The sequence below is a fragment of the Podarcis liolepis genome (genome assembly GCF_965112155.1).
Source record: "Podarcis liolepis genome assembly, chromosome: 2".
NCBI lineage: Eukaryota > Metazoa > Chordata > Lepidosauria > Squamata > Lacertidae > Podarcis > Podarcis liolepis.
Window position 1 is genome coordinate 34,815,397 of NC_139555.1, and position 27,853 is coordinate 34,843,249.

General features: G+C 46.1%; 1 protein-coding gene across 8 annotated transcripts in view; it reads right to left on the minus strand.

Moving 5' to 3' along the window:
- Nucleotides 1–27,853, minus strand: part of CASKIN2 (CASK interacting protein 2) — a 97,001-nt gene that overhangs the window by 60,158 nt on the left and 8,990 nt on the right. For all 8 annotated transcript variants that reach the window (XM_083487357.1, XM_083487354.1, XM_083487355.1 and 5 more), the window contains exon 2: nt 25,377–25,986. In XM_083487357.1, coding sequence (XP_083343483.1) covers nt 25,377–25,473 — 97 coding nt within the window. In that variant the 5' untranslated portion in view covers nt 25,474–25,986. The remainder of the gene's footprint in view (nt 1–25,376; nt 25,987–27,853) is intronic.

The following is a 27,853-nucleotide window of genomic DNA, read 5'->3' on the forward strand; positions in this document are numbered from 1 at the left end:
CATGTCTTAGGCTGGGCAAATATGTCTGCAAGTGACATTTGGAGAGCTTGCAGGGAGTTCCCTCACTATATTCAGTGTATATCTTTCTTTCTGGGGTCAAACTCAGGGTGGTGGAAGAAAGGTAAATAACAGCCTGGCTAGATTAGTTCAAAGGCCCATCTTGCCCAGCCCTCTGTTCTCATAGCACCCTGGGAATCTCGCAAGCAGAACCGGAGGGCAACAGCACCTTCCCCACTTGCACATTTGCAGCAAAAAGCCCATGTGAAACACACAGCCCAAACCCATGGTGCAGTTTTGCCAATTGTTTTTCAAATGTTATCTTAATTCTTCTTTTTTTTTTAATCAAGGATTAACTTATACATAGATAAACTAAGTGCGGTAGGAAAAAAAAATTTGGGTCCTACTCATGTGCCGAAAACCAATCTGAGCATAAAATGGAGCAATTTGACGCTGACTCATTTTGAATTCAGAGCCAATGTAATGTTTAGCTATCCTTAAGTACTTATTCTTTGCTTGTAGAAACACAGGACTGGCCAAACTGGGAAAGCATGAAGTGCATATGAGAAACCGCAATTCAAGAGAGCTTGCGGCGTTCAGCGATCCTGACTCCTGGAACAGTCCCTGTATTTATGTCTAAATGAGATCTGACAAAAGGGAATAGTAATATAATAATAAAGGGGAGGAGGAGTGAAATAGCTTGCTCAGCAGGCCATAAGAATTGCTATTCTTCTGCTTTCTCCCCCTTTCTTTCCCAGTTCTTGGAAGTTTCTGAAAACCAAGAGTAAACCCAGGGGTGGGATAATAACGAGTTGTCTGGGGTTGCGAAGGTAAACCTTGAGTTGCTGATCCTATCTGGCAGCGTTGCTTACCGCTGGGATTGTAAGCCTTTAAAAATGCTACACAGATGCTGGTCTTGAACTTTGACCCAAACAAGAAGCTTATCCTCCAGACAACTGGTACAGTTCAGAAACGCGTAGCGATAAATCTGGAGGGCCCACACCTCATCCAGTTGCTGGAAAGAATTGGAAGTACTTGTGCATTGCTCTCGGTCACATTTTTGTTGTTGTTTGTGATGAAGAGATTCCTTCAAGATAGGGCTATTCATAGTGAAGTTGGTTGAGTGGCTATCACCAACGTGAGGGCTTTCAGATGTTTTGGACTTCATCTCCCATAAGCCCCAGCTAGAACAGCTGTAGTCCAGAACACCCCAAAGGTGCTAGGATGGTGAAGTTTGTTGTTGGGGAGAAGAAGAAGAAGAAGAAGAAGAAGAAGAAGAAGAAGAAGAGGAGGAGGAGGAGGAGGAGGAGGAGGAGTAGTAGTTTGGATTTGTTACCCCACTTTATCACTACCCGAAGGAGTCTCAAAGTGGCTAAGATTCTCCTTTCCCTTCCTCCCCAACAACAAACACTCTGTGAGGTGAGTGGGGCTGAGAAACTTCAAAGAAGTGTGACTAGCCCAAGGTCACCCAGCAGCTGCATGTGGAGGAGCGGAGACGCGAACCAGGTTCACCAGATTACGAGTCTACTGCTCTTAACCACTACACCACACTGGCTCTCCTAAAGGCTCTCCAAGAGGCCTATTTTTACCACACTCCTTTCAGCCTTCCTTGCTCACACTGTTCCCACACTCCTCCATTATTAGCAACAGCATCATTCATAAATGATGCTTCCAGCCACCATGTCTGCTCCCTTAGACTTTGTCATTCTGGCCATTTCATATTATTCACCTCTGAAAAGGCTGACAGGAGTCTGCCATACGTTCCTCCGACTTTCCATGCAGAGGAACGGTGCCCCTCAAGACGTAGTGGACTCTCCTTCCTTGGAGGAAGGCTGGATGGTCATCTGTCATGGATGCTTTAGCTGAGATTCCTGCATTGCAGGGGTTTGGATTAGATGACGCTTGGGTCCCTTTCCAACTTTACAATTCTATGCTGGCTCAAGAAAAGGACCTGACAGAAGATGTCAGGTTCAATACTTGGAGGTCTACAGATGGGGCTGAGGAAAGCTCCTGCCGGAAACCCTAGAGAACTGCTGGCAGTCAGAGTAGACGATATTGAGCTAAATGGACCAAAGTCTGACTTGGTATAAGGCAGCTTTCCCATGTACACATCTAGGTAGGGCTTTTCACAACAAAAGTCCTTTCTCCAGTCCTCCAAGAGAGCACTGAGCAATTGGACAGACCACCCAAACATGTGACTATTGCATGTCTTACCTCTGTGGTTTTGCAGGAATGGGAAGTGGAATTAATGATTAGTTCGAGAATCCTTGTGAGAAATGTAAAACCTTCAAATCTAAAGAATATTAGAACTGCTTTGATGGATGCCATCACTGCCTCAAGACAGGCACCATGAATCTTATTTCTGAGGCCCTTGCTGTGAGCGAACCTGTTGCTTCAATACACTCAAAATACTGCGAGGGAAACTAACGAAAGAAGCAAGAAGACGGATCTGAATGTCTCTAACTATATACATAATTAGCCTTTAAAGAACGTGTGAACATTACATTCAGGGCTAGAGAATTCTAAAATAATTCAGGGATGACAGGAGGATTTAATGTCAAGTAGTTTGGGTCCCCACCCCATATCTAACAAGAGGCAACGGCAGGATTAAGAAAGTAAGTTACATATTCTCCCCTTTCAGAAAGAAACAATAGACCGTAATGCACTGTCAACATGCAGTGGAAGGAAACACAAGAACAGGCAAGTGAAGAGCCTTCTGCATTTTGGGTTTCTCATGCACCCGGACAGGCGAAAGGAGTGGGAAGGCCCTCTCTGGGTCACGCCCCAAGGGGAAAGCAAAAAGAGAAAGATGAAATAACAAAGGGCAAAATCACTATTCCCCTGTCATTAAGGGCTTCACTAAAGGATAACACCTGCCCCTCTAAGGTGCTGAGAGGGGGCACAACTACTGTGACTCCTGCCCTGTTCTTTTCTTTTAGTTGATCTACTCGTCAAACTATCCCCCTTTCCGCAGCAAACAAGATGGAGTACTGTGTTTGTCCGCAACCTCTGTCTTCTGGGGAAGATCTCACCACTCCTACCTGCAATCGCCACACCTGAAATACAGGATACCATTTGGGAAGAAAATGTTATTATCAATACCTACACTACATTTTGGCCTCTTAAGAGAGAATTTCCATAATCTATAAAGCTGACCCAACCCATTTATTAAGGGTCCTGCTCCCTGGATATGATGATGAACCTTAACTTTCACAGCTTTTGGATAACATCTTTCAATAGGTAGTGGGGTGTTTCCTAGACGCTAATGTGAAACTTTGTTTTTTCTGCTTCCTTCCACAGTCTTCATACTGCAGAAGCAGTTCTTTAGATTTATCTGAGAGGTATATCCTCTTGCTACGTTCAGACTAAGGCTGTACACACACTATAATTTCAAAGCACATTCTAAGCACACTTTTCCCCTCAAAAGAATTATGGACACCGCAATCTACCCCTCACAGAGTTACAACTCCCATAAACCTTTACAAACTACAGTACCCAGAATTCTCTAAGAGAAAGGATGTTCTTTGTAGGTGCTTTAAAGGTATAATGTGTGCTGAGCCTAATGCTATGCTTGTCCCAGTTGTCGGATCCATCCCTTGTCCTGCAATTCTCTCACCCCATTTGAAACACCTGCTCTCTTGGAGGTAGGATTTATTGCCTTCCCTTTTTGTCTAGCAGCCTTTGATTTGCTGTTCCATATGCCATGATCCAAGTTGTCCATTTATGCAGAGCATGAGGACGGGCTAACAGATGTCTAGAGACCAGCTGGGGACAATAGCAAGCGCATGGGGCTTCAACAGAGTTCCCCTTTGATAGCAAAGTAGCTGACTTATGCATGGGTTCGGTAGCAAAAGCGAGGAAATCAGGACTCTCGCCATCCCCACGGAACTTTTATTGCTGGTTCACAAGCAATCATACCACTGTGGGACTGAATGAGGACAAAGGATCGTATGGTACCAAGTTGCTATGGATATCTATCCTATGGTGGTGGAGGAACCCTTCTCTCAACTAGTTTAATTGGGTTTGTCACTGGCCATTCCCAAGAATGGAGGGTGAGTACTAAAACACACTCAGACTACCCAATTCTAAGCAGAGAGTATGCAACTCCCTACTAAGTACCGGCCAACACGCTTCAATGGCGTTTTCTCTCTTCCCAGCTCAGACCTGGAGAGAGGGGTTCACCTGTCCCAGCGGCCTCCACTCTTCAGCAAAGCCCAACGCCTCTATTTCAGATGCACGATGATGCAAGACTTGTGTATTTGAAGAGGGCTCCTCTTACATTTCAGCCTGAATTTAGGGCGAAACCCCTTTGTTCCGCTTACATGACTGGATGTGCCTGCCCATCATAAATCTCCTCAAAAGAGCGCTCCGTGTTAGTGGAGGCGCCACTGATACTCTCAAGGGGTGGGGCGGGGAGGGGGGAAAGTCTCTTGCTTTCTTGGTGTTGCTTCGTCAGTCGCAGGGGCTCTTGGAATGGCGAGTTGGGCTGATGGACCGATATTGCCCGACTAGTGGAGTCACCCTAAGATCCCACCAACTGCAACCATTCAAGGGGTTGGGAAGAATAAATAACAAAATGTTTTGGCCTCGGCATGACTCCTGCCGCCTCCCCTGACCTGCAGCTACATTTGCTCCAAGTCAAAGAAGTTGTAGGGCTTGTCATGCAGAAACTTGCCTGGCTTTCATAGATTGCCTGCCAGGGGAACCCGATCTGTTTACAATCCAGGGGGAGTCACAGCGGCATGCTATGCAATGGTTCGCCACACGCCTAGTCTAAGAGGAATGGGATATGCCGTATGGGAAAGAGACGCCCAGAGAATTTTGCCTAGGACTGACATAAGAGGTGTGGGGCAGGGGCATCGTGAAGGAACAGGGCAACTGCACTTAACCTCAGGCCTTTTTCAGCTACACACAGCTTACACAAGGGGAAGATGATGAAGAAATGATGATGGGACAAAAGAAGGCAACCCGTATTCCACAAATTTACGACAAGAGTCCTTCCTGGTCTGTATCACTTCAGATGGCAGCAGAGCAATCAAATTGTTGAACGTTCTTCAAACAAACTTCCTGAAGCTTTATCTAGCCCTCTTCCTGATATGCCAGTTTTTCCTTGCAAGGAGCTTGCCTTTCAAATTCTGTAAAGCAAACCATCTTTCTTTCTTTCTTTGTTTCTCTCTCTCTGTTCCCCTCCTTCTTCTCTGCTATGGATTTTAGATTGTGAGGTCACTGCGGGCAGATACTTGCTGGGGTTATTATTATTATTTGTTTATGAAGCTCTAAGAAGTTCTATTTATGGTGTAAGCGCGTTGGTGGGGTTCGTGCATCACCATTGCATCATGTCGACAACAGTATACTCAATAATACCCTGCAATAATACGTACAACTTTCAAGGCTATGGACTTGGAAACCCACTTGACTGCACTAAGTTGGGAATGAACGTTGATGGGGAGTGGGTGCATGTGAGCAGAGCAAAACTGCCTCTCCCAAATGCCTGAGAAGAGCCAATGCAAAGTGACAGCCTCGGAAGGAGCCAGAGGCAATTGTCTGCTCCAACACCTGAGGAGCAGGAAAGCAACCTTTGGTGAGAAGAGATCTAACAGGAGGAAGCAGCGTATGTCCTCAGCCCCAATGCCTCTGAGCTCCAGGACGATGGCACTCCTAGAAAGGCTTGTATTTGGGGAGGCCCAACAACCAAAAAGAGGGGTGGGGTGGGGAAGAGAAGCTCTCTCTCAGCAACATGGTCGTTGCCCAAAGTCCGGACTTGGGTTGAAGTGGGGGGGGGGGGCAGAAAAAGCATCCCTAAGAACACAGTTCCATGCGGAAGCCAGCAAGTGCTGCTATATATAGACAAGGAAACAGATGCTCCAAGACACAGAGCTCTGAGGGTTATGAGGGAGAAATGGAGCATTAGCTCAGAGAACTGGCAGCCGTGTGCGAGGAAACGAGCCGCACCTTTCCTAGGGCTGAGTGAGCACTCGACGGAACACATTGCCGGGCACATGCAACTGACATGTGCAAATCGGCCACGGTGGCTCTGCGAGTTACCAGGGCGCTTGACTATAACAGAATCGCTGCTTGGCAGTTTTCTTCTTTGGAAGGTGACCTGTTGCCAAATGGACAGTAGCTGGAGGCAACCCTTCACAGGCCTCTGGCCGAGAGCAGCAACTGGGCTTCGGCCACGGGGTCAGCTGGATTTCTGGTCACAGAGAGGCAGCAGATGTGCTGTCCAGTTCACTAAGACAACAGTACTGGTTCTTCAGGACCTCCAACGGAAGGGGGCTGGGATGTGGCCTGTTGACATTGCCGGAGGCAGGATTTAACTGTGAGACAACAGTATGGCAGCCAAGCCGTCCATTTACATTATGTTAAGTATTGGCATGAACCTATGGATTAGCTTCAGTGTGGGATTCACTGGAAATGGATGTCTAGTCCTCATTCAGAATTTCACAGTAAATATTCCACTGCACAGCAGGCAGAAAAAGATATGCCCATAGACTGGGTATCCATCCTTTACATTTATCATCATCAACATTAGGCAGCTGTTTCAGGTGGTAAACATGGGGTAGGAGAGGGCAGTGGCAAATAGACACCTTCCACTTGCTTGTATATAAACATCTCCCTTGGTGGTTCTGCATCCATTAGAACATCGCAGGTCAGTTTCAATCACACTACAATGGACATATCTGAAAGCATCCTCATTGAGTACAAAGTATTTCCCAGGAAGATTAACCCTGTTTGAAGGAATGGGCGTCACAAGCAAACATGGTAGGCTCGCTTTGGCTGCGCATTAAGACTGTTTGCCGTAGCTTTAAAAGGAGCCATCATAGAGTGAGGATATTAGATGATGAATGGGAAGAGAAAGTGGAGCTGTTGTTTACTATTTCACTACAGGGAGGTACTAGTGATATTGGATAGAACTTGTATAAAGCAGGTCTTTCAGATACATCTGCTTCTCTGCCAATAGATCAGCAGGAACATATGGGTCTCACTGTCATGTGATCTATGAACATTATCACCAGGAACATAGGAAGCTGCCTTCCATCAAGTCAGACCAATGGTCCATCTAGCTTAGTATTGTTGATGCTGACTGGCTAGCAGTTCTCCAGGGCTTCATGGAGATGTCCTTCCTAGTCCTACTTGGAGATGCCAGAGATCGAATCTGGGACCTTTTGCATACTCCTCTACCAAGCTACAACACTTCCTGTAGTGCAGCAGTTAAGTTCAAAAATAATATGGAATGGAGAAAGACGCATCAGTGGCAATAATCTACACAAGTCAGCTGTGGGTTAAGCCTCATTGCCAAGATCTCCCTACAGTTCTGCTTAACAAGAAAAAGGAAAGCAGCACGAGGGGATGACATCTACCATTAAAGAACATCCCAGTTTCTTACACATCTCAGAATACTTAACTGCAGCTGCAGAACTCAGCTACTTTGTTTGCTAGATAGGAGTTGATATTATCAAAGGTGAAGAAGGATCGTGAGACTATACAACTCTTATCTGTGGCAATAATTAACCAAAGGTTTCAATAACTTGTAACGTCTACAGATAACAGACGGTACTGCTGATATCCATGGTTGTATCACAGGCAATTAGATTCTAGCTGCCAATAACAGACTGAGGCTGCAATCCTATGCACACTTACCCGGGAGTAAATCCCACTGAACTCAACGGGACTTATTTCTAAATAGACACGTGCAGGATTGCTCACAGGTAGGCATATTAAATCATGCCCCTGAATTATTTTTGTCAGAACGATGTTAGCAAGTTGTTCTTAACCGCACAATAATTTTCTGGGTGTATCCCATGTGTTATTTTGAACAGTAGGTGAGTCAAGGGAGAAGATGAATGGATAAGTAGGGCTGCAAACACTTGGAGCAGAGAAGCCAAGCTGTGGGTGGCAGTGGCTCTGATGAAATCAAACGCTTGGTAAAGCAGAACTTAGGACATGATCACTGTCAGTATCATTTGCTACAAGAAGTCTGCCAAAGTGCAGATCAGTAGCACATCATTCCCTTATTTTTTTGGACATCTAACATGTAAGACAGGGCTAGCCAACAAGGCATTCTCTAGAAGCCACCCTTCTCTAGAAGCCATCCAATAAGTTCTTTAGAAGCCACAAGGTGTTGTCTAGTAGCCATGTGGATGGAAGTTGTAGCCCAAGACATTGAAGGTGGCATGCCCCAACATCTTAACTATGTACTGTTAAAATTCCTGTTCCCCGTTTATCAGTTCTGATGGTACTTGCCCTCCTCAGCTGGCCCAATGCAAGGAGGTGGGGAGAGAGTGTGCGGCCCATCTGATGTTCTGTGCCCTACCTGCACATGTGGGCACAGATCGTCCTATTTCTCCTATGCTTGCACAAATTGCACTGAGGTTTGTGGTTGATTTCCCCTGAAATGGTTTGGTCCAACGATTCTCAACATATTGAAAGGCAATTTTCTAAATCACAAGAAAAAAAGTACATCCCTCTCCAGGTGTCACTCCCCTACCCCCCTCAAATGTACAGAAATAAAATCTTTATTTTGTTCAATGCTGCTATCAACTTTTTTTAATACGTAGGGCAATTTTTAAAAACAATCTCAGTCATGGTAAAAAGACTATTTGGTAACAGAGGAATGCTAATTTGCTTTTCGCAAATCATCTTATACGTATGAGATTTGAAGCTGCTCTGAATAACACAGGATCTTTTTTGACAATTCTGAATGGCTTTCCTTTGCCTTCAGAAAGCATTTCTTATCCATGATACCTTTCCTTCTTTTCTCTCTTTTACTCTTCAGTTTCAGAGTTGGAAGGGAACCTGAGGATCATCTAGTCCATGTGGCTCTTTTACACCTTTGCCGCGGTAACTTGTGAGGTAAGTTAGGTAGGGAAAGTGCCTTGTTCAAGGTCACCCATGCCTGAGTGACCCCTTGTCTCTCAGATCTGAGTCTAACCCTCAGTCTAAGGTCCATCACCACCACCTCTTTTTCCTTTCTGAATGCCTCCAGGACTGCTTCAAAATGAAACTTTCTACCAATAAAAACTTCCTCTCTCAATATCTGTGTCAGCTTTTCATTTTGCAGGAACAGGAGTTAGTTGATACCAAATCAGTTTCACGCCCTCCCCCCCCTAAGATGGGAAGGGTTGGATCCACTGAACATCAGCACCTACTTTAAAAAATTGAATGAATGCCCAACGATTATGGTACTTAACACATAAACGTGATAAAGCACTCGCATGTCTGTAGCAAAAATTCAAAATCGCAAGGGCAGAAAATCCAGATCTGGAGAGCAGAATAAAATATGCCCCTTGGAAGTGAACGCTTTTGCAGCAACTAGGCCAGCCTTCCATAAGCTGGTGCCTTCCCATCAAGCCTAACCATGCAAGGCTATGGCCATCAGGGAAACCCCTTCTGTACTTCCTGTTCTGCCGAGGGGTTTTCCTGAAAACCTGATGGGAACTAAAGGATGGTACCCAGGGAAATTCCACCTCTGCCTGCATTTCCTGTGTAGGAGAAGCAGTATACTGGCCATCTGAGTCACACTCCTCCAGTGCACCACCTAGCCAAAGAATTTGAGGCAGACTGGGCAATGGTCACCCTTCCCACTGAACTGTATCCTCCCACGCATCCCTGAATCTGGACATCTGTGTGGGTCTCTTCCTGGTCCACCTAATGTATTAGCCTTGCCCCTGCATGGGCAGAATGCCCTGCAGACAGATTACACACAAAGGGCAGAATCACAAATTGTTTCAGTTGAGTGGGTTCTAATTTGCTATGTCAATTTTGAACTATATGCTGACGCTCCGTCGCTATAAAGACATGTGCAAAAGGTGGGAAGAGTAAGGCAGGCAGGCAAGTTTGCATCACCCTCCATAGGACTGGCTGGATTGAGAGTGTGTTATGTATTGTCCAATCCAGCCTACTTTCCTTACTGTTTAGTACAAAGACTGAGTTTTCCCTGTCCAGTTCATGCCCAACACTTTATTCATGATATTACTTGGACCTTTTTAAAAGGCCTTCACTGTAATGCATACTGTTGTGAGATGGCTACGTGCCTTATTTCAGCATCACACAATTCCTCAAAATAAGACATTGCATACTCATAGTGATCCTCGTTCCCAAAACATTTAATAACAACAACCAAAGCCATTTATTAATTGCTTTTTGCCACTGGCAGCTCAACTGCCGTAGTTACAAAAGGCTGTTGCACCTTTGGTCCCAGAGGGTGTGGTGCAACACGGATGGGGCTGGTACCTTTTAACAGACTGGCAGAAGATATGTAAACATTCAGCTTACGCTCTTCTGCCTGGAGATGAGTTGTCTTGTAAGTTAATTTATCTGCTAAATGTTAAGCCAGGTTTGTTCATTCCACTGCTCTTCTTTCCGCTGCTTCGCAGAGTGCATTCCATGAGATTAGGCCAAAGGAAAATTATCTGCATCTGCAAGGGCCAGAGGGAAGACCAGAGATGCACCCAGATGATGGAGCATCTGGTGTTCTTCTACTCTCTTGGCCCACGGACCCATCTGTACTTTCTCCTGCTTGTGGACTTCCCATAGGCATCTGCTTGGCTACTGAGACTAGGATTCTGGGATGAGATAGGCCTTTGGCCCAAACAAGCAGAGTCTGGCTCCTCTCTGTCCTCTCTTTCAGAGTCTGTGCTCAAACTGAGACCCTCGGCACCCAGCCTTGCCCTTGAATGGTTTTCTTCTTCTGACTCAAGCCTCCTGCTTCTACCGCCTCCCAGCTTGTCCCTTCCTCCTACCTGTATCCTGTGTCCCACCACCACTGCCCTAGGTCTAAGCCTTCTTCCTCCTCTGTATCATCCCTGGGGGATGGTTCTTGGGTTGGCACCTCCCACCACTCTCCATCATCCAGCCAGTCCCTGACACAAGGCTTATGCACCAAGTGCCCAGATCAGAGGTGGAGATCCTAAGTTGCTAAACTCCAACTCCCAGCATCTCTCACCATTGACTGCGCTGACTAGGGCTGGTGGGAGTTGGGAGTCCCACAACAACTGAAGGGCCACAATTTCCTGGCTCAGGTGGTCTTTGCCCACCTGCCGTCAGCACAGGGACACTTACGGCACAGTCCACATGGAAGAGGGCAAAAAGGACCCCAAATTTGTGGAGGGCTGTCTACTTTGCTAGCTTACGATCCTTCTGTTTGTGCCCCATGCTCGCAAGTAGCAGAGTTGTATGGTAAAGCAAGGCAACTAGCAAGTTCCTTGCAGAGAGAGGCCAGCCTTACTTTCCCATTGTTGTGTACACAAAAGCCAGCTCCCGGTGGAGTACGCAGTGACCTTTATCTTGCAAAAGTTGGACCCAGAAATATATTTATGCAACCACTTCTGCTGAGGACGAGTCAAAGGGCAGGTATGAGGAAGCACAGGCCTCCCCCTCTACCCCAAAGGCAACCCATTGCTAAGGCCCCACGGAGTCAAGGCGGCCTTGTCAATTATTTGTTTCAGTATTCGCTTGGCAACAGCTGCTCCTCCCCTGGACCCAGAAGGGACAGCCAACTTTTGAAACTACAAACTGGACCCTTCAACTCTGGGCAATGCCAGGTGGATTCATGCTCCGAAGGTACAAGATGAGGGTCACTGGAGGAGCACGGTGTGTACAGTGACTTCCAGCCCCTGCAGTATCTTTTTACATGTTCTGTGGCGTGAAAGGAGGAAGAATAGGTGCTCCTTTGTCTCTTTATCTCTTGTCAAACGGCGCCAGGGAGTGTAGTTCTCTCCTTATCGCTGGCTGCTAAGGTCTCCTCTCTCTCTCTCCCATGCGCGCTCACACACGCTCCTGACTGACACGTGAGTTGCACAGCTCCTTGGCTTTCTTCTAAGCCCTTGATTGGGGTGATATCATCGACACCACTGCCAGCAGATCGGATTGCTAAGCTAGAGCAGTTGCCGGGAGGCAGCGGGCATTTCCAGACAGGCTTAAAAACCGCTGGAGAGCCTTACTAACGCAGGTGGGGCTTCCACCTACAAAGTGCCACCCCCCCCCCCGGCTTCAGAACTCTGGCTCCAAACCCATAATCCGAACTGGAAGGTGGGGAGCCCATGTGCACCCACCTTCCTATTTGAGGAGGGAGGCGGGGTTCACCCCCACTTCCCTTCTCTGACTTCAGCAGTCAAAACAGGGGGATTTTTGCACTTTCATAGTTTGTTTCAGCAGCAGCAACTCCAGCACTGGCTCACTGCCAAGGCAGGCTGAGCACTCTTAAACATGCATGCGCGCATACACATACAGAGAGTGTATAGGAATCCAAAGTATCTTGGCAGATTTAACTCTTTTCAGAGCCTGACTGGGGAATAGCCTGCACTGCACCAAACATTCCATGGAGCCCATTCCAGATGAAGCCATCTCCTTCCAGCTGGGCTGTCAAATGGAAGCTCCGTTCAACAATACAGAACCTGATGAATGAAAGCAGCGTTCTTCCAACTCTTTCCCTCCCAATGGCAAGCAACAGAGAAACATTCCTGCTCCTTCGGCTGCCCTCAATGTCACGAAATGCTCATGCAAAAGCACAAGGGAGCCAATGAGGTTGAGCTGGTAGGGTTGCCAACGCCTGGCCTGGAAGCTGCAGCCGTCGCTTTAACACAGGCATAGCGAATGTGCGGCTCTTCAGATGTCGTTGGACTCCAGCTCCCATCAGCCCCAGCCTGCATGGTTGATGTCCAGGGAAGCTGGGAGTTGTAAGCCAACCACCTCTGGAAAATAGCAAGGTCACAGAGACTTGTGCTACAGTTGTCCATTCATCCATCGTCCTCTCCTACTTGCTCCTACAAGCAATTACTCCAACACAGGGACTGATGGGCAAGTAAATAACAGCCACACCATTTATAAATAAAGTGTGCAATGTTGGGGCTCCAACCTGCTGTGTTAGCACTTTCCTCTTGTGTCCCATAACTGCCTCCACTTTTTCCCCTGCTTGCTCCTGGACCCGTCGGCAAGTCTGGACATCTTAGCCCAATCGTTGCCGTAGATTAGTTGTGACCCTCATGGTCCCTTCCAACGCTACAATTCTATGATTCTATTATAAGCATTACCATGCCTTTGGGTCAATTTGCACAATGGTTGAAAAGGCACCCTAAGGAGACTTTGGCCTTTGTTGTTCATGCGGTAAAGTGGCTTTGTCAGACTACTGGGATACATCACAACACTGCAAGTTACTATCTCAAGAATGAATGGAAGCACCAGTGGCGAACGTCCATATTTGAAGGAAGTACACCTCTGACTGCCAGGTACTGTGGCAGAGCAACAAATCATTGTCGTCACCACCAAATGCCTCCAGAGGCATGTGGCCAGCCAAGTACTCTTTACTGGCATGTAAATGTCACTACTGGAATTATGTCACTTTCTCATGTGACCAAGAAGTGGAGCCCAGGTCAGGTTAGGGCTACACAGTCTTTAGATAGTGGCAAACAGTTCTCAGCGGCTCCATTTGAGAGCTAAGCGGTTTCCAAATACCTAACAGCCATCTGGATTTGGGGCATCTGAGAACCCCTTTTAATGGAATAGGACAGGATTGACACCCCCATGCATCAAGTGGTGTGCAGGGAGGTTGATCCTGCTTCCTGCAGGGTTCAGGTGTGCAAGAGAGCTCTCCAAGGGAATAACTGCCATTTACAAATTAATAAGAAAACTGCACTTGGTGGCACAGCTACAGCGAGGCATCTTGGCTCTCTGCCCATGACACCGGGTGGCCTAGCCTCTGCTACTCCAATGATGGGGATGTGCAGGGGGCACAATGCACCCGTCTCTCTCCTCAAGAGCGCACAGAAGTGCACTGCCACCCAAAAGCATGCCTGCAACAGACAGGCTTCTCTACCCATCACAATGAAGCATGGTTTTATAAGCTGTGTGTAATATGCAGTTAGAAGCATTAACAGTTAGAAGCATATATGCAAGGCAGATATCATGCCGCTTGAACTGCAGCCCAAATGTCTTTGCCCCCACTTGAAAAAGTCTTCTGTGCACCATTCAAACATCAATGCCTGCCCTTCTTCTAACCCGCTGCCCGTTGCAGGTCACTTCAACTGCTGCAGAACAGGGCTGGCCCATGTCCTGGCTCCCACATCTTTTACTACTTTCTTAAGATGTAAGAAAGAGATTTGTACTCAGGCAAACAACAGTTTAGGCTCAGCAAACACAAGATCAGGAGTCATGGTTCAGGAATTCCAGAGCAGGGCAAGAGGTGCAGAACAGTATGGAAGCAACAGAGGTGTTCCAACAAGTTTCCATGCTCCACCCACCAAGCTTTTAAAGTTGAGGCACGATGCGCTCACATGTGGGAATGCCATGTGCTCTGTCGGGGTGAGTGCACCTGCTCCCTTCTAAGAAGGAGGTGTTTGGATCTAGGCAACAAGACTGCACTCTGCAGTTCAAGCTCCAGATCTGCCTGCCTCCTTGGTTGTGCCAAGACCTCCCCATCCTCCACCAAGGCTCTCTGCTCTGGATAAAAGCTGCAGGGAGAGCTGGCATCCCTGCTCCCTTTTTACAAACAATGGAAGTCAAGGTGGAAAGGGGAGATTTCCGGCCCTCCATTCTCACCTTTCAGCCTCCCACTCCCGTTTTGTCATCGTCCTCCTGCTTTGGAGCCTGCCAGCCCAAACCCAACAGTGCTAAGATGCTTGTGACAGCCTAGCCACAGAGAAAGATCTCGGTCCACTACACAGTGGCTCTCCTCTGGGCAAGGTGACTGCCCGTAACAACAATCCACTTGACTATGGCTTAGTAAACCATCCCATGCAGGAGCTATGCAGTGCTGCATACGGCATAAGCACTTGATTGATTGATTTCATTAAATTGATACACCTCTTGAGTGTAAGAAAACCTTGAAGTGATTTACCAATGGCAAAGCAGAAAAAGCAAGGCAAATTTACAACCCTACCTTTAAAACATACAAAAGTTAAAATTCTGAAATAGATTAAGGTTACGTCAACTTTATAAGCATCTGGGTAGACTTATCTAAACAGGAATGTTTGGCTTTTCCTTTCCTACAAGTTGTAGGGAAGAACAGATTTGGCCCATTTCGGTTTCTTTCAGTTTCTCATTGTTCCAGTCTTAAGTTAAACTCACAGTTCCTTATCTGCTTGCATTAAAAAAAATCCTCATGAAAATTCATCAGTATCTTAGTGAGAATTTCTCTGAAAATACACGTATTTGTAAAGCTAGCATACACTCTTCTGCAATCAGTCTTCTCTAATATAAAGTATTTTTTACATTTTCACTAATATATGCATGTTTATGCATATGCTACCCCAACATACACATTTTCGAACAGATTTGTTTGGCTGTAGAACTGCATTGCAAAATTTAGAAAAGCACGACTTTCAGAAGCACAGCTGTGTTTCCACTCACATATTGTTTCAGGAAATGCAGATTAACAAATTCACATTAACACGCAAACCCAAATTTCTCTCCCATCCCTAGCAAACAGGTAAACAAACTGCAACCAGGATAGTCTTAGTGTGAAGCCCAAACCCAAAACTGTGGTTTGCTTCATTCTAACAAACTACAACCGCCACCTAAGTCCAACAACAAACAATGAATTAAGTCTGGCTAGTGACAGTGGTTTGCTAGGATGAAATAAACCACAGCTCCTTGTTCAGATGTCATGCTAAGCTATCCCCGTCATGGTTTGTTTACCCACTCACACCAAGGGAGGAGCAAAGCCCACTGTTTGGGCACACAGTATGGTTCACTAGTCAACTAGCACTTTAGATTTAACAGTCCAAAGGGACCCAGTAAGAAAGATGACAAGAGAACATGACCAGCAAGAACCTTGTTCACCTCTCTCCTTTAGATTGGAGCAGACTTTCTTCTTGAGCCTCTCTCACCCCCACTCACTCTCTGTGATACAGCATTAGCTGAAGGAGCTTATCTTATTGTGCTGGCCTTGGGGACATGGTGCTGCTGATTTTAGGCCCATCAAAGGAAGCCTAGCCCTTGATCTGGGTAGCACTGCTAAAGTAGAAGGGGGGGTGGTGCAGAGAAATGGATGGCTCTTTTCCCAACTATAGCAAACCTCAAAGTGCAAGGTGGAGAGGGAGAGGAAGAAATCAGAAATACAGTGGTACCTCAGGTTACATACGCTTCAGGTTACATGCGCTTCAGGTTACAGACTCCGCTAACCCAGAAATAGTGCTTCAGTTTAAGAACTTTGCTTCAGGATGAGAACAGAAATTGTGCTCCGGCGGCGCGGCAGCAGCAGGAGGCCCCATTAGCTAAAGTGGTGCTTCAGGTTAAGAACAGTTTCAGGTTAAGTATGGACCTCCGGAACGAATTAAGTACTTAACCCGAGGTACCACTGTATCTAATTTCACCTGGTTTCTTTTCAAATTCTAATTCTTAGGCCTGGCTCATTTTCACTCACACATACACACAGCCTGCAAAAAAGAAGTGGCCCTTTTTTAATGACCGCTGGCAGCTAGGGGCCTAACCCATTGCAAGAGGCACCTTGGATTTCAGAGACCCCAGCGTGAGGAGAGAATGCCAAGTGGACATGACTGCTGGCACACAACTCAGCAACCGCTGGATGGAAACCCCCCACCGGTGGGGCACAGTCAGAGTGGAGAAGCGGAAGAAGGCCGATAAAGCAGAACGCAGTTGTCATCGACTTCCAGACACTATTATGGCTCTTTCCTGAAACTCCCTGCCCTGCCCCTCCTTGTCACTCAGATCTGAAGAGGGGGTTTGTTTGCCAGTTGTGGAACTGCTGAACCTAATCGCACAAGGGGTGTGCAGATTGCCTAGCACTAAAGATTAGCCCTCCGAGATGGGATTTTAATGGATGGAGATTTAACCAGCTTCTACACAGAAGGGTGAGCCCTTATCCCTAACGCAAACAGAGGGGTTCACAGCCACACCATGACTTAATATACACCTCAGGAGCTCTAGAGACTCTGGAGCATTTTAACACAAGCTGTCTGGACAAAACCAAACATAGCATATGTACCATGGTGACCCTCCTGAACATTACCTCAAGGACGGGGTGACCTAGTAAGTTTGTGTTTTGTTTTTGCTGTTTAGCAGTCTGTTTAACCTAGTAAATGAACTTTGTGTGTTCTCTCCATTCCCCACTCACATCTCGACTGAGAGGCTGAGGAGCTCTCTAAGCAAAAGCCCACATCCCTGTGGCCTTTGACTCAGCAGGGAGAGAGGCTCCTCCCACCATTAAGATGTGCTAAACAGAGGACAAAGTCCCTCTGTTGGCCCCCGCAGAGTGGTGGGCAGTTGCAGCCAGTTCCAGTATAGAAGCCAGCCAGCATCCCAAACAGGGATGCTTCAGTGCTGATTGTTGCCTGTCTATCTCTTTTTCTGGGAAAACTCCAATAGAATCCTCAGACTCAATTCCGGGACTGTCCCTGGAAAATCAGGACACTTGGAGGGTATGCATTTGATCTAAAAGCTGTTGGTTCCTGACCCCTGTGTTTGCTCCTTATGAATGCACTTGCTGGGTTAATACTGCCTATTTTGATATGCTGAAGGCAAGTTACCTGGCCCACCGCAATGCTACGAAATGTGATCACAACCTTGGGTTTTTAAACTGTCTTTGCAGTTTTCACCTCCTGGCTGGTTTCTGCTTGCTTGCTTTAAGGAACTCTTCCACAATGTTAATCAGTGATATATTTAAATGTGCATCCATTCAAATCACACATGCAAAGAAATAATGACATTTTTTCTACACAGGGACAGCAAGCAGTTCTAAGTACAAAAGGCTCCCCTGCTTGATGCAGTACATTTTTCTGTGTCACATATTGGAGGGTAATCTAAAAATCAGAAAATTAAACGGCATCCTATGGAATTTGGAGAAATTATGGTAGGCTTAATTTGAACAGTCATAGCAACATTCATCTCTCCAATTTTGGCTGGTTTGAATGTGAAATATGAAATATTATAATAGAAAGCTTTCCATAGGCCTTACATTTGGGGAGGGGGGCTAACTAAAAAATACCCCAGACAAAATTGTGACTGTCCAAATGATGTCAAATTCACTAAAGCAAGAGAAAAGTCCTTAAAAGAGGACAATTTTGATTAAACCATTGGGGAATGTGAATTAAGGTTTCCCTAAGCCAGAGGTGGACAGACTCCAAGGTTGATGGATCTACCTTGTTACTGTTGTTTTACTAGAGCCCCAAAATCTACCAATGAGAGCAGAGTGCAAAAGACATAGATTTAAAGGACTGGTTGTCTCCGTGCACATTCTAAGTACAGGAAATAAATTCTGAGCATCAGAACTGAGCTGTCTTCACAATCCATTTACACAAAAGTCTGTTTTCATTTCAGCAACCTAGAAAACACTGTGTTTTTTTCAAATCACCCAGAGAATAACCAGTAGATCCCATCCTGATCTATCAACTGCCCACCCTTGCTCTAATTAATATGCCCACTGACTGGGGACCACTGGCGCTTCAAATCTACTAGACTTCTGCTCTTATTAAGATCTACAAAATTACACCGATTCCTGAAGCTGCTGCTTCATCTGGGTGTTTCTGAAGCTCTGCAGTTGTTCCCATCTGCTTCTTTGTATGAGAATGAACTAAATATAAATTCCCTTCCTTAGTTTCACTACCACAAGCAGCAACGGGCTTTACATCCCCAAACGGAAATACTACAATTGTTTTATGGAGAGTAGGTGTTCCAAGAGACAGGAGGACTCATTCTTGCAGCCAAGGCAGTATTTCTTGAAATATCTGAGACCTCTGGAATTTAGAAAGAAACATATCCTGCTGGAACATCCCCCTCCTTATGAGAAGTGCCTCCCATGATGGATAACAGATTCCTCCTACAGCAGAGAAGGAGCGCAGAGAATCTCCCTAGATTAGACTCCCCCAACTATGCAGGCTCTCCAGATATTGTTGGACTAAAAGTTCCATCATCCCAGGCTCTTGGCTATGGTAGCTGGAACTGATGGGATTTGTAGACTAAGGCACCTGGAGGGCATTAGGGCTGGGGAAGGTTCTTCAGTTTGATATTCTGACAACCAATGCAGCATATAAGAGTTTTATGTAGGAATGGAATAAAGCAAACATTTAATAACTTAGGGTGCTGCAGAAGAACAAGCAAAAGAATCAGCACACACAACTGCATTTATAAGGCATGCAAACAGATCAGACATTCAACCCAAAAGCTGAAATCCCAGGAAGATTTTGCTGTGGTACTAACGGGTGGAAAGATTTGTGAATGGTGTTGAGCATGCTGAATCACACATACCTGTGATCTTATCTACACAGGGTTCATTGAAGTTTGCCTGCTGCAGACTGTTGATCCCAAACTGGAACGTTTTCCAGCGTCTACCTGAGACATTTCACATGCACCCATGGAAAGGTAATGTGCAAATGCAAGAAGTACTGGTTCAAATAAAGTAGCAGGAACAGCGGTCAAAGCACAACGGTTTCACCTAACCTCTATCAGATAGGTGCTTCACATTAAATGTCCTGTTTTAGCACTCCCAAAGGATGGGAAAAGCTCCTTCACATGTCATGCTTTTTAGATGCACACTTGAGAACGGTGTTTTAAATGTACACCTAAAAGCATAATAATGTGTTAATGTGGCAAATCTGTGTTTGCAAACAAAGCAAAACATGGGATTCATATGGATACACTCCTGAAGGAACAGAATTAGCTTCAGCTTCCTCTTGAGTGTAGCACTTGCAGCAAAGCCAGGTTTGCCCTTGCGGAATATGTGAAATTCTTCATTCCTTCCTTTAACTTTTAGTGCTTGCACTACTTTTAGCTGGTTCACTTATGCCGGTGGGAGGAAAAGCACTTACACACATTCCTGGTGTCTGTTACTAGTGTGGGCAGAGCACACAAAAACTGGCAGTGCCTCCTACAGTCCCTAATTTGGAAGCTTCCGGTCTCCTTCCACCACCAGTCAACACATCAGAGAACACTGCCTTAAAATTAGTTGATCAGTTTGCAATACCTAGGTATTGAAACTGTTCACACCGGTTGTCTGATTGAGCATCCTGGAAGCACTCTCAAATCTCACTTTTTGCCTTCTGCCGAAATCTCTGGTGAATTTCAAAAACCATGCTTTCATTCACAGTAGCTACTCAGACAGAACAGAAACAGGTGGTTGAAAGCATGGTGCTTTGTTTCTGATGTCAGTTTGAGTCCTTCACTTGAGAATGATAACTCTGAAAGCATTAGGGCAGTCTCCTTTCTGATACATTGAGAAAATCTCCCAAGTGGTTATACGTTTTCTGATGATCTTAGTCACTTCTCCACAATAATTTGGAAGACTAGAGATGGGATACATTCAGATCCCATCATGGGATCTATTCAGACACAAAGCCCCCAGCATGTGCGAAGACCAATGGAAGAACAGCAACAACAGTATTTTCAGAGGGGGAAATTCCACACAGAAAGATCACAAAATTTATGGCAACTCATGAAAAGAGTCACTGTGGCTCAGCAGTAGATATAAGCACAACATAGACATGAGATTAAGGCTGTGTGCACACAACATATATTTAAAGAACACACACACCCAAGAAACCTAGGAACTGTAGTTTGTTAAGGCAGCCATGAATTGTAGCTCTGTGAGGAGTAAATTAGAGTTCATATGATTCTGTGGGGATGTGCACTCAAAATGTATTCTGTGTATACTGCCCAAGAGGCACTCCAAGTCTTCCTTCCCATATTTTTAAGGGTTACATTTGACTACTTCTTCCTTACAAGTTCCTGCGATTACATGTAGGCAAATTTCGTGAGGCGCTTAGGGGATATGCAAAGAGGAGTGTGTGTTCTCTGAATACAACTGAAACCTTTGGCAAGCTTCAGAAAGACCCTGCTCTTATGAGCTGACTGAATTAAAAAAAACCCTCCCCCCCTCCAAAAAGGCTCACCAGACATTGTCCTTTCCGAGGGACAATAACCACCGACTGCTGCTGCCTCCTCCCCCTGGAATCTAAAGCCCGAGTCCTATTTCCTTCCCTTCTCCTCTGGGGCTAGGGGGCTCACCCCAGCCCAGCCAACTGGCCCATTGTTAATAAGCGCGTCCAGCCGAAAAAGTGATTGATCATCAGGGAGAAAGCCCAAAGCCTTGACGGGTCGTTTAACAATTTCAATTAAAGTCCGCTGCATTCAGACGCTGACAGAGGGAAAGAAAGAAGTTTGTGTTGTTGTTGTTGTTTTAAAAGGGGAGAATCTTCTGCTGCTGCTGTGGGTGACAGCTCCTATGGCAACTCGGCAGGGTCAAAAGGGCTCTCTCCTCAGCGAAGGTGCAAGGTTTGAAGAAGAATCCCCCTTTCCTCCAGTTGAATTATCTGAACCAGGGAAAGCACCCTTGCTTCCCTGTCCCAGAGCACAGCTGCAGGATGAAAACAAACCGTCCACTGCTGCCCACCCACCCCCAATAGGCCACTGCCCACAGTTCCCACAGGGCCACCCAATAATAGGTGATGTGACCCATTTGCGGAGCTACATTTTCCAAGCCATGCTCTCTCTCCCAGAGAAAATGCCCGTTGAATATTAAAACTACGTGTCCCTGAAGTTCCCATTGCCGGGACTGGCTCTTGATTCTCGGTTACGTGCAGCGACTTTTTTTAGACACACGCGATCCCCGAGGGCTAATCAGAGAGACGCAGCGCTGAATCCACTGAGACAGCAGAAGGACTCTTAGAGGGATTTTAAAAAACTCAGCATCTCGGCCTGTCATATGGAAAGAGGCGCTTTAATGAGCGGCAAAATGCGGCAAACATTCTGCTTTGTATGTGCCGTTTTGGGGATGAGTGAGAATCGTAAGGGATCAGGAACAGAAGGCTTTCGGGAGGGTGGGGGCTGAACCTGCCGCCGCCACCCCTGCTGTCGAAGGAACTGCAGCACTGTCCCATCCAAAAGAAGCAGAGTAGCTTCTTTTGGTAAGGAAAAATTCAGAAGGCCATGGCAGAGAACCTGTAGCCCTCCAGTTGCTGTGGGATAAGAAGCTCCCTTCGCCTCTGACCACTGGTCATGCTGGCTAGAACTGATGAGAAGTTTTAGCCCCAAAGTACCTGGAGAGCTACAGGTTACCCACCACTGAGGTTGTCCATTGGCACCCTTAATCCAGGATCCATCTATAAAGAGCCCTTAGGTGATTAGGTATAAAGGCCTGTAGGTACAATCCAAACATATTTGTGTCTTTCATTCTCGGTGGAAAGGCCCATCATACTGCTATTTAAGAGATGCCTCAGCCAAGCTGGCTTTTTACTTCAAAGGGCATCACTTTCTTTCACCCTTAATTTTTTTAATTCTACATACAGCCAATATTTGACAGTTATCCACTTAAACTCAGTATCTGCCAGTGGCTATTACCCAACACACCAATATGTGTTAAGCATTATGCCGCTCCTCCTGTGGCAGCCATTTTGTGACTGGTGCCCACAGTGCTTTATCAAAAGTTCAAAGGTGCCCACTGGCCCCAAAAGGATGGCGCGACCCCTAGCATTATGTCATGGAAGACAAAACTGGAACAAGCCTTTTCACCCCTTTATTCCCAGCCTCTTCAAAGCAGGTGTAAAGAAATTCTTCTGGGACGGTTCTCTGGCACGTTCGTCTTAGCAGACTCTCGCCACCCACAGCCCCATGCCCCAATCTCTTTCCTGGCAGATTATTTTTAAATTCTCACCCAAATCCCTTATATCGGCCACAAAACCACTGAGCAGCGCCTTAGCCCTCACTGGTATCCTTCTATGTAATCCGGCTTCTTGTGTCGCAGCCTTGAGAATGTCCCCCAGATGTAGCTTTTGGGTAGCCAAAGCATCTGTCCTTTAAGCCCAGCACCAGGGAAATTCCTTACATCCTTTTCTCAATCAGAAGAAGCTTTGCAGCCCTTGACCCAGGCGCTTTTATCTCCTCCTGGTTTTTTCCTTTTTTAATCCTCAGTCCAGTTACTGTTTCCTATTAATGAATGCATGAACCCAAGCTGCTCTTACTCTTACCAAATTGTTTCTTTTGATTAAACAAACAAACATGGTTTGTTTTGAAAAGTGGTCCACAAAATTCAAGCCCAAAGTCAGCCACCTAAGTATAACACTGAAAGGACTAAAGAAAATCAAGTTTCCAAACCTTCCATCCACAACAGGAAAAGGCAACTAGCAACACAGGGCCCCCGTTTTAGATGGGGGTTGCCAGTCAAAGTTTTTGAAGGAGAGAGAAGGCAGAGCTCCGGCTGGGTCAAATGAAGCCCTGGACCTGGGCTGTAGAGCAAGGAATAGTAGCAGGCAGATTCCAACACTCCTTATGTTTCCTGATTGATAAAATTTTGCACATCCAAGATGGCAGGCAAAGGGAGAATGAGCCGCCACATCACCAATGCAGAGTGATATAAGGCAGACCTATACTCACTTTTCCCAAATGCTTCTTTCCTGAGAATTGCTAAAACCTGAATTACTGAATCTGGGGATTATGGTTCACTGGGGTTGGGGGGCTGCTACCCTCCCACCAGCACCCATAGAGCTGGTCACAGGTTGAGGTTCCTACTGCTCCCTAGAGGTCAGCCATACCCTGAGCAGATCTCTCCCTGGGAGCTGAAAGATGGAATATTCCACAGGTGTACAAAGGATTCAGACTGCTACAACTGTACTTACACTGCTATTCTTTAGAACAAGGCTGGGGAACCTGTGGCCCTCTAAATGCTATTGGGCTCCATCTCCCAAAAGCCTCAGCCAGCCTAGCCAATTGTCAAGGATGATGGAAGTTTCAGCCCAGCAACATTTACAGGTCCACAAGTTCTCCACTCCTGCCTTAGGAGGATACACAACAGAGGATGGCAGAACCAACAGGTTAGAGAAGCAGGACTCGTTTAATGTGCAGGTTTCAAGGTGAGTGGCTTTGCCGGCCATTGTTATGCAATATTACGGCAAGTAAAAAGTTTCTGGCGCCAATCCAGCAGTGCCTGAATCACTCAAGCCCGTTGATTTCAGTGGGTTTAGGAGACATCTGTGTTAAGTCAATGACTTTCCATCCACAAGCTCTAACCCAGTCTTTCTCAACCTTGGGTCCCCAGACGTTCTTGAACCACAACTCCCATCATCAATGACCACTGGCCATGCTGGCTAGGAATGATGGGAGTTGTCAACAAGTTCTAGGAACGCAAGGTTAAGAAAGGCTGCTCTCACCTGTGAAGGGGGTGACTCTTATCTTGATCCATTCCTCCAAACAGAAAACCCAACAAGTCCCACAGTAACTGCAACCTGAATGCACTTCACCACAAAGGATCTCTCACTGCATCTATTTTAATTTTCCTTTTAAAAAAAGTATCCTTCGTCATTGTTGTGGAATCCTGTCTGCTCACAGCTCCCGCACCACTTGAGCTTTCTGGCACTTGGGAAGTAGTTGGGACCAAGAAAAGCAAAGTGTTGCGGAAACAAGGCCAACCATGATGACAAGGTCTCCTTTTATTGCAGATTAGCTATCAGAAGCAACATGAGCCGAGTCTGCAACTCACAGTCCACACACCCCACTGCAATAACAACTGGAGCCACATCCTACACTTCTACACTCAGATCCTGCCCATGCTGTATTTTATGGTTCCTCCTCCTATGGATTTATATAAAATTAGGGCAAGAAAAGTTCCCCACTCCTGCAACAGTTGCCTCCTGCGGTTGTGTTAAGACCTAGGATTCATGGAACCCACCCATTGAACGCTCTGATTAGGGGTCTTCACATGGTACATTCAATGAGTGTACAAACTAGGGTGGCAACAGCTGAGCTGCACATGTCAACAAGTCTTCCACTTGTGTAAAGACAACTTATACCTGTGTCCCATGTAATGCACGAAGGCGTCTTTTGTTCTAGGTCAGGGGCAGGGAAGCTTTGTTCCAATGGAATGTCTGCATTCCCATGGGAGGGGTGGAGAGAAGTGCTTGTAGTCTTCATATTAGCCAGAATCCAGAATTCACAGGAACCAGCACAGGAGCGAAGCGAGCTGCCCTGGCAGAAAGAGGGATCTCTTCTTCTATGAACAGCTCATTGGCTCTGTGTGCTGAGAAAGAGACTGTTCTCAGTGTGCAGCGTGGAAACACAACTAGCTGCCCACAGAGAAAGAGACTGCTCTCTTTTCTCCATGGCCAGCTTGCTGGGTTTCTATGATGCAACACCCAAAAAATGAAGTCTCTTTCTCAGCACATCACAGAAAGAAGGGAGAGAGGGCATGCATGGGCTACAGATATCCAGCGCCTGATGACTGGTGGTCCACATGTGGCCCATGCTCTGTTCACCCGTTGTAGACTAGCCTGCTACTTTCAACCTTTAGCCTGGAAGCAACCACCAGCCACAGCATATCCCTTTTGTTGCAGTAACCAAAAGCTCTTTGCCAACAGTCACAAGACTCTTACGATCTCACTGGTGGGTGCTGACCAATCATGGGAGAATGCTGCAATAAGACATAGGGAGATACTTACTGCTTTTGGATGCCTTGACCTTTGCCACCAATTTCTGCACACCAGGTACATCCCCGTTTTTCACAGCCTGGATCAGCTCCTGCTCTCGCCCCATCATGAATAAGGGCAGCTGCTCCTCTGATTTATGAAGCCATCGGAGTGCTCCGTGTGTGCGTGTGTGCGTGATAACTAGTCAAGATAAACTCCACCAGAGAAGTGGGGGGCGGAGGAGCAAGCCAAACAAATGAAATAGATTCAGAAATCCCACAGTACATAAAAAAGTCTCTGTTAATGATGATAAATGCTACCGGGAGTTGCACTTCTTTACAAGGGAATGGAAAGGAGATGAGGCCTTGTTAAAGAATATTCAGTCAATTAAATGGATGGTAATTCAGCACTTGGGGACTGGATCCCAGCTGTTTGTAGAAGTCAGGAATGAGAAATTAATTGTTTGTTAAAAGGTCCAGGCAACCCAGGGGGCTATATTTCGCTAAGCCCGGGGTGTCCCAAGCAATCTCCAGTTCTTCCTAGATGAATACCAGGCCCATCACAGGTAAGAGGTATCCTTCGAGGCTTCAGGTCTGCAGATCCGGATTGTTTGTAGCCAACACTTGAGCAGTTGTTCAGATACCTGTGAAGATGAAGGACAGAATCTGTTTTCAAAAAGGCTGTTGACTCTTTGGAATGTTGTGCCCAACCAAATCCTGAATTCCAATTTGCTTATTTTCCGTTCATATGTGTGTGCTGTGTGTGCGTACGCATGCACACACTTTCGCTGCTACTCTGACTAACTACTAAGAAAAAGAAAAATCCAAGATCGGAGACAAGATGGAAAGCTGGGCTTCGTGAAACAAGTACATAGAAGATTCAATGAGGATAAAGGAGAGGAACCAGGAGTGGTGTCAACTGTGCTCAGAAATCTAATCCTCCAAACATTACACACAGCACTAGTTCTCCTGTATCTTCAAAGACTTTAGCAGAGGCACCACACATGCCTTCGGGTTTTTAAAAAAATATTCTGCCCTGTTACTGTTATGAGATCCTAGAACCTTCCCCTCTTAAAACTAACTGGTCTCAATGTTCCAAATTCTGCAAGAGCTGTCCAAGATATTCGATCATCAGTGGTGTGACAGCAGCCATGCACGTTCATTAGATCACTTGCTTATTATTCAAATACAGCATGGCGGCCACTTTCACTTATGTTTTGTACAGAGATGGGGAGCCTGCACACCCCAACCCCTGCCCCTGATGTTGAAGGACTACAACTTCCATCAACCGTGCTGGCTAGGACTGGTGGGAGCTGAGAATCGGACAATACCTGGAAGTCCCTGGAGGTTTAATGCAAAGAGAGAAATCAGATCATCTACATAGACCTTGAACTGGTACACAGGAAATAGCATTCAGTCCTTACTCCAGCTCTATAACATCAAGAGCTGCATAGGATGTCGGGCTTGGTGGAATTTGTCTGATGCACAATGGCTGCTGCCACCCAATTGTCCTTTAATACCCAAACAAATATAAACACCCCAGGTTAGAGTGGGGTGCCTAAGCAGATGCCACTGAAGGACAGAGCAATGGGACTGGTGAGTGGGTGAACAGTCTCATCTGCCCCACCAGCCTCAGAATTCTGCTGCCCCTTGGGTTCTGAAAGTAACATTCAGTGGTAAACACAGCCACCATGATTGAACATGACACACGTTTTGAGATATGTCGGATACCACAGGACACTGCTCTGGCAAGCAAAGATAGTTTCAAGTTACCCTTTTTTTTATTCTGAAAATGTGCAGCAGTAATCTCCACAGAATGTGGAAGATGAGGAAAACACGCACGCACAATTTCTATCCAAGAGTTATTACAATAAATGCAAATATATTAGATCAACTGGGTACATTTCTGACATATTTACTACAGCCCGGAGCACAGCGCCAAAGGAAGCCCAGGGGAAGATTCTCTTACAATGGGGGTCAATTCTCTGCTATAGAATGAAAGGTTTTGGGTGGCAGGCAATCCATCATCATTGCCCTCACTAATCCGTTTCAGCAGCTAAATTACTCTGATCATTGTGATATTGCACCATATTTCTAGGGCACAGCATCTTGGGAAGAATTACACAACCTCACCTCGCAGCTGACTTTATTTTTATCTTGAATAGATTATATTTTATATCGCTCCCCCACACAACCTCCCTTAAAGCTAGGGAGGGTTTCAACTGGTTGTTTGCACAACACTGGGAGATCCTCAGATAAACAGGTTGCCTTAAGGTAAAGCAATCAAGATGGAATCAAAAAGGTAGAGATGGAGGTCAGTAACCACACTTATCAAGTGTTCAACATGTTCACCTGTAGAACATTCACCACACACTCATCTCCCTTGTTGCCAAGCAGTACAAGGCTGCTCTAAAGACTCAACCAACGTCCCAGTTTAAACAGGCAGCGTTCACACCAAGCTATTACTACCAAAAAGTAGATCTGGCTTTGAGGCGATGTTCAGAATCCAAA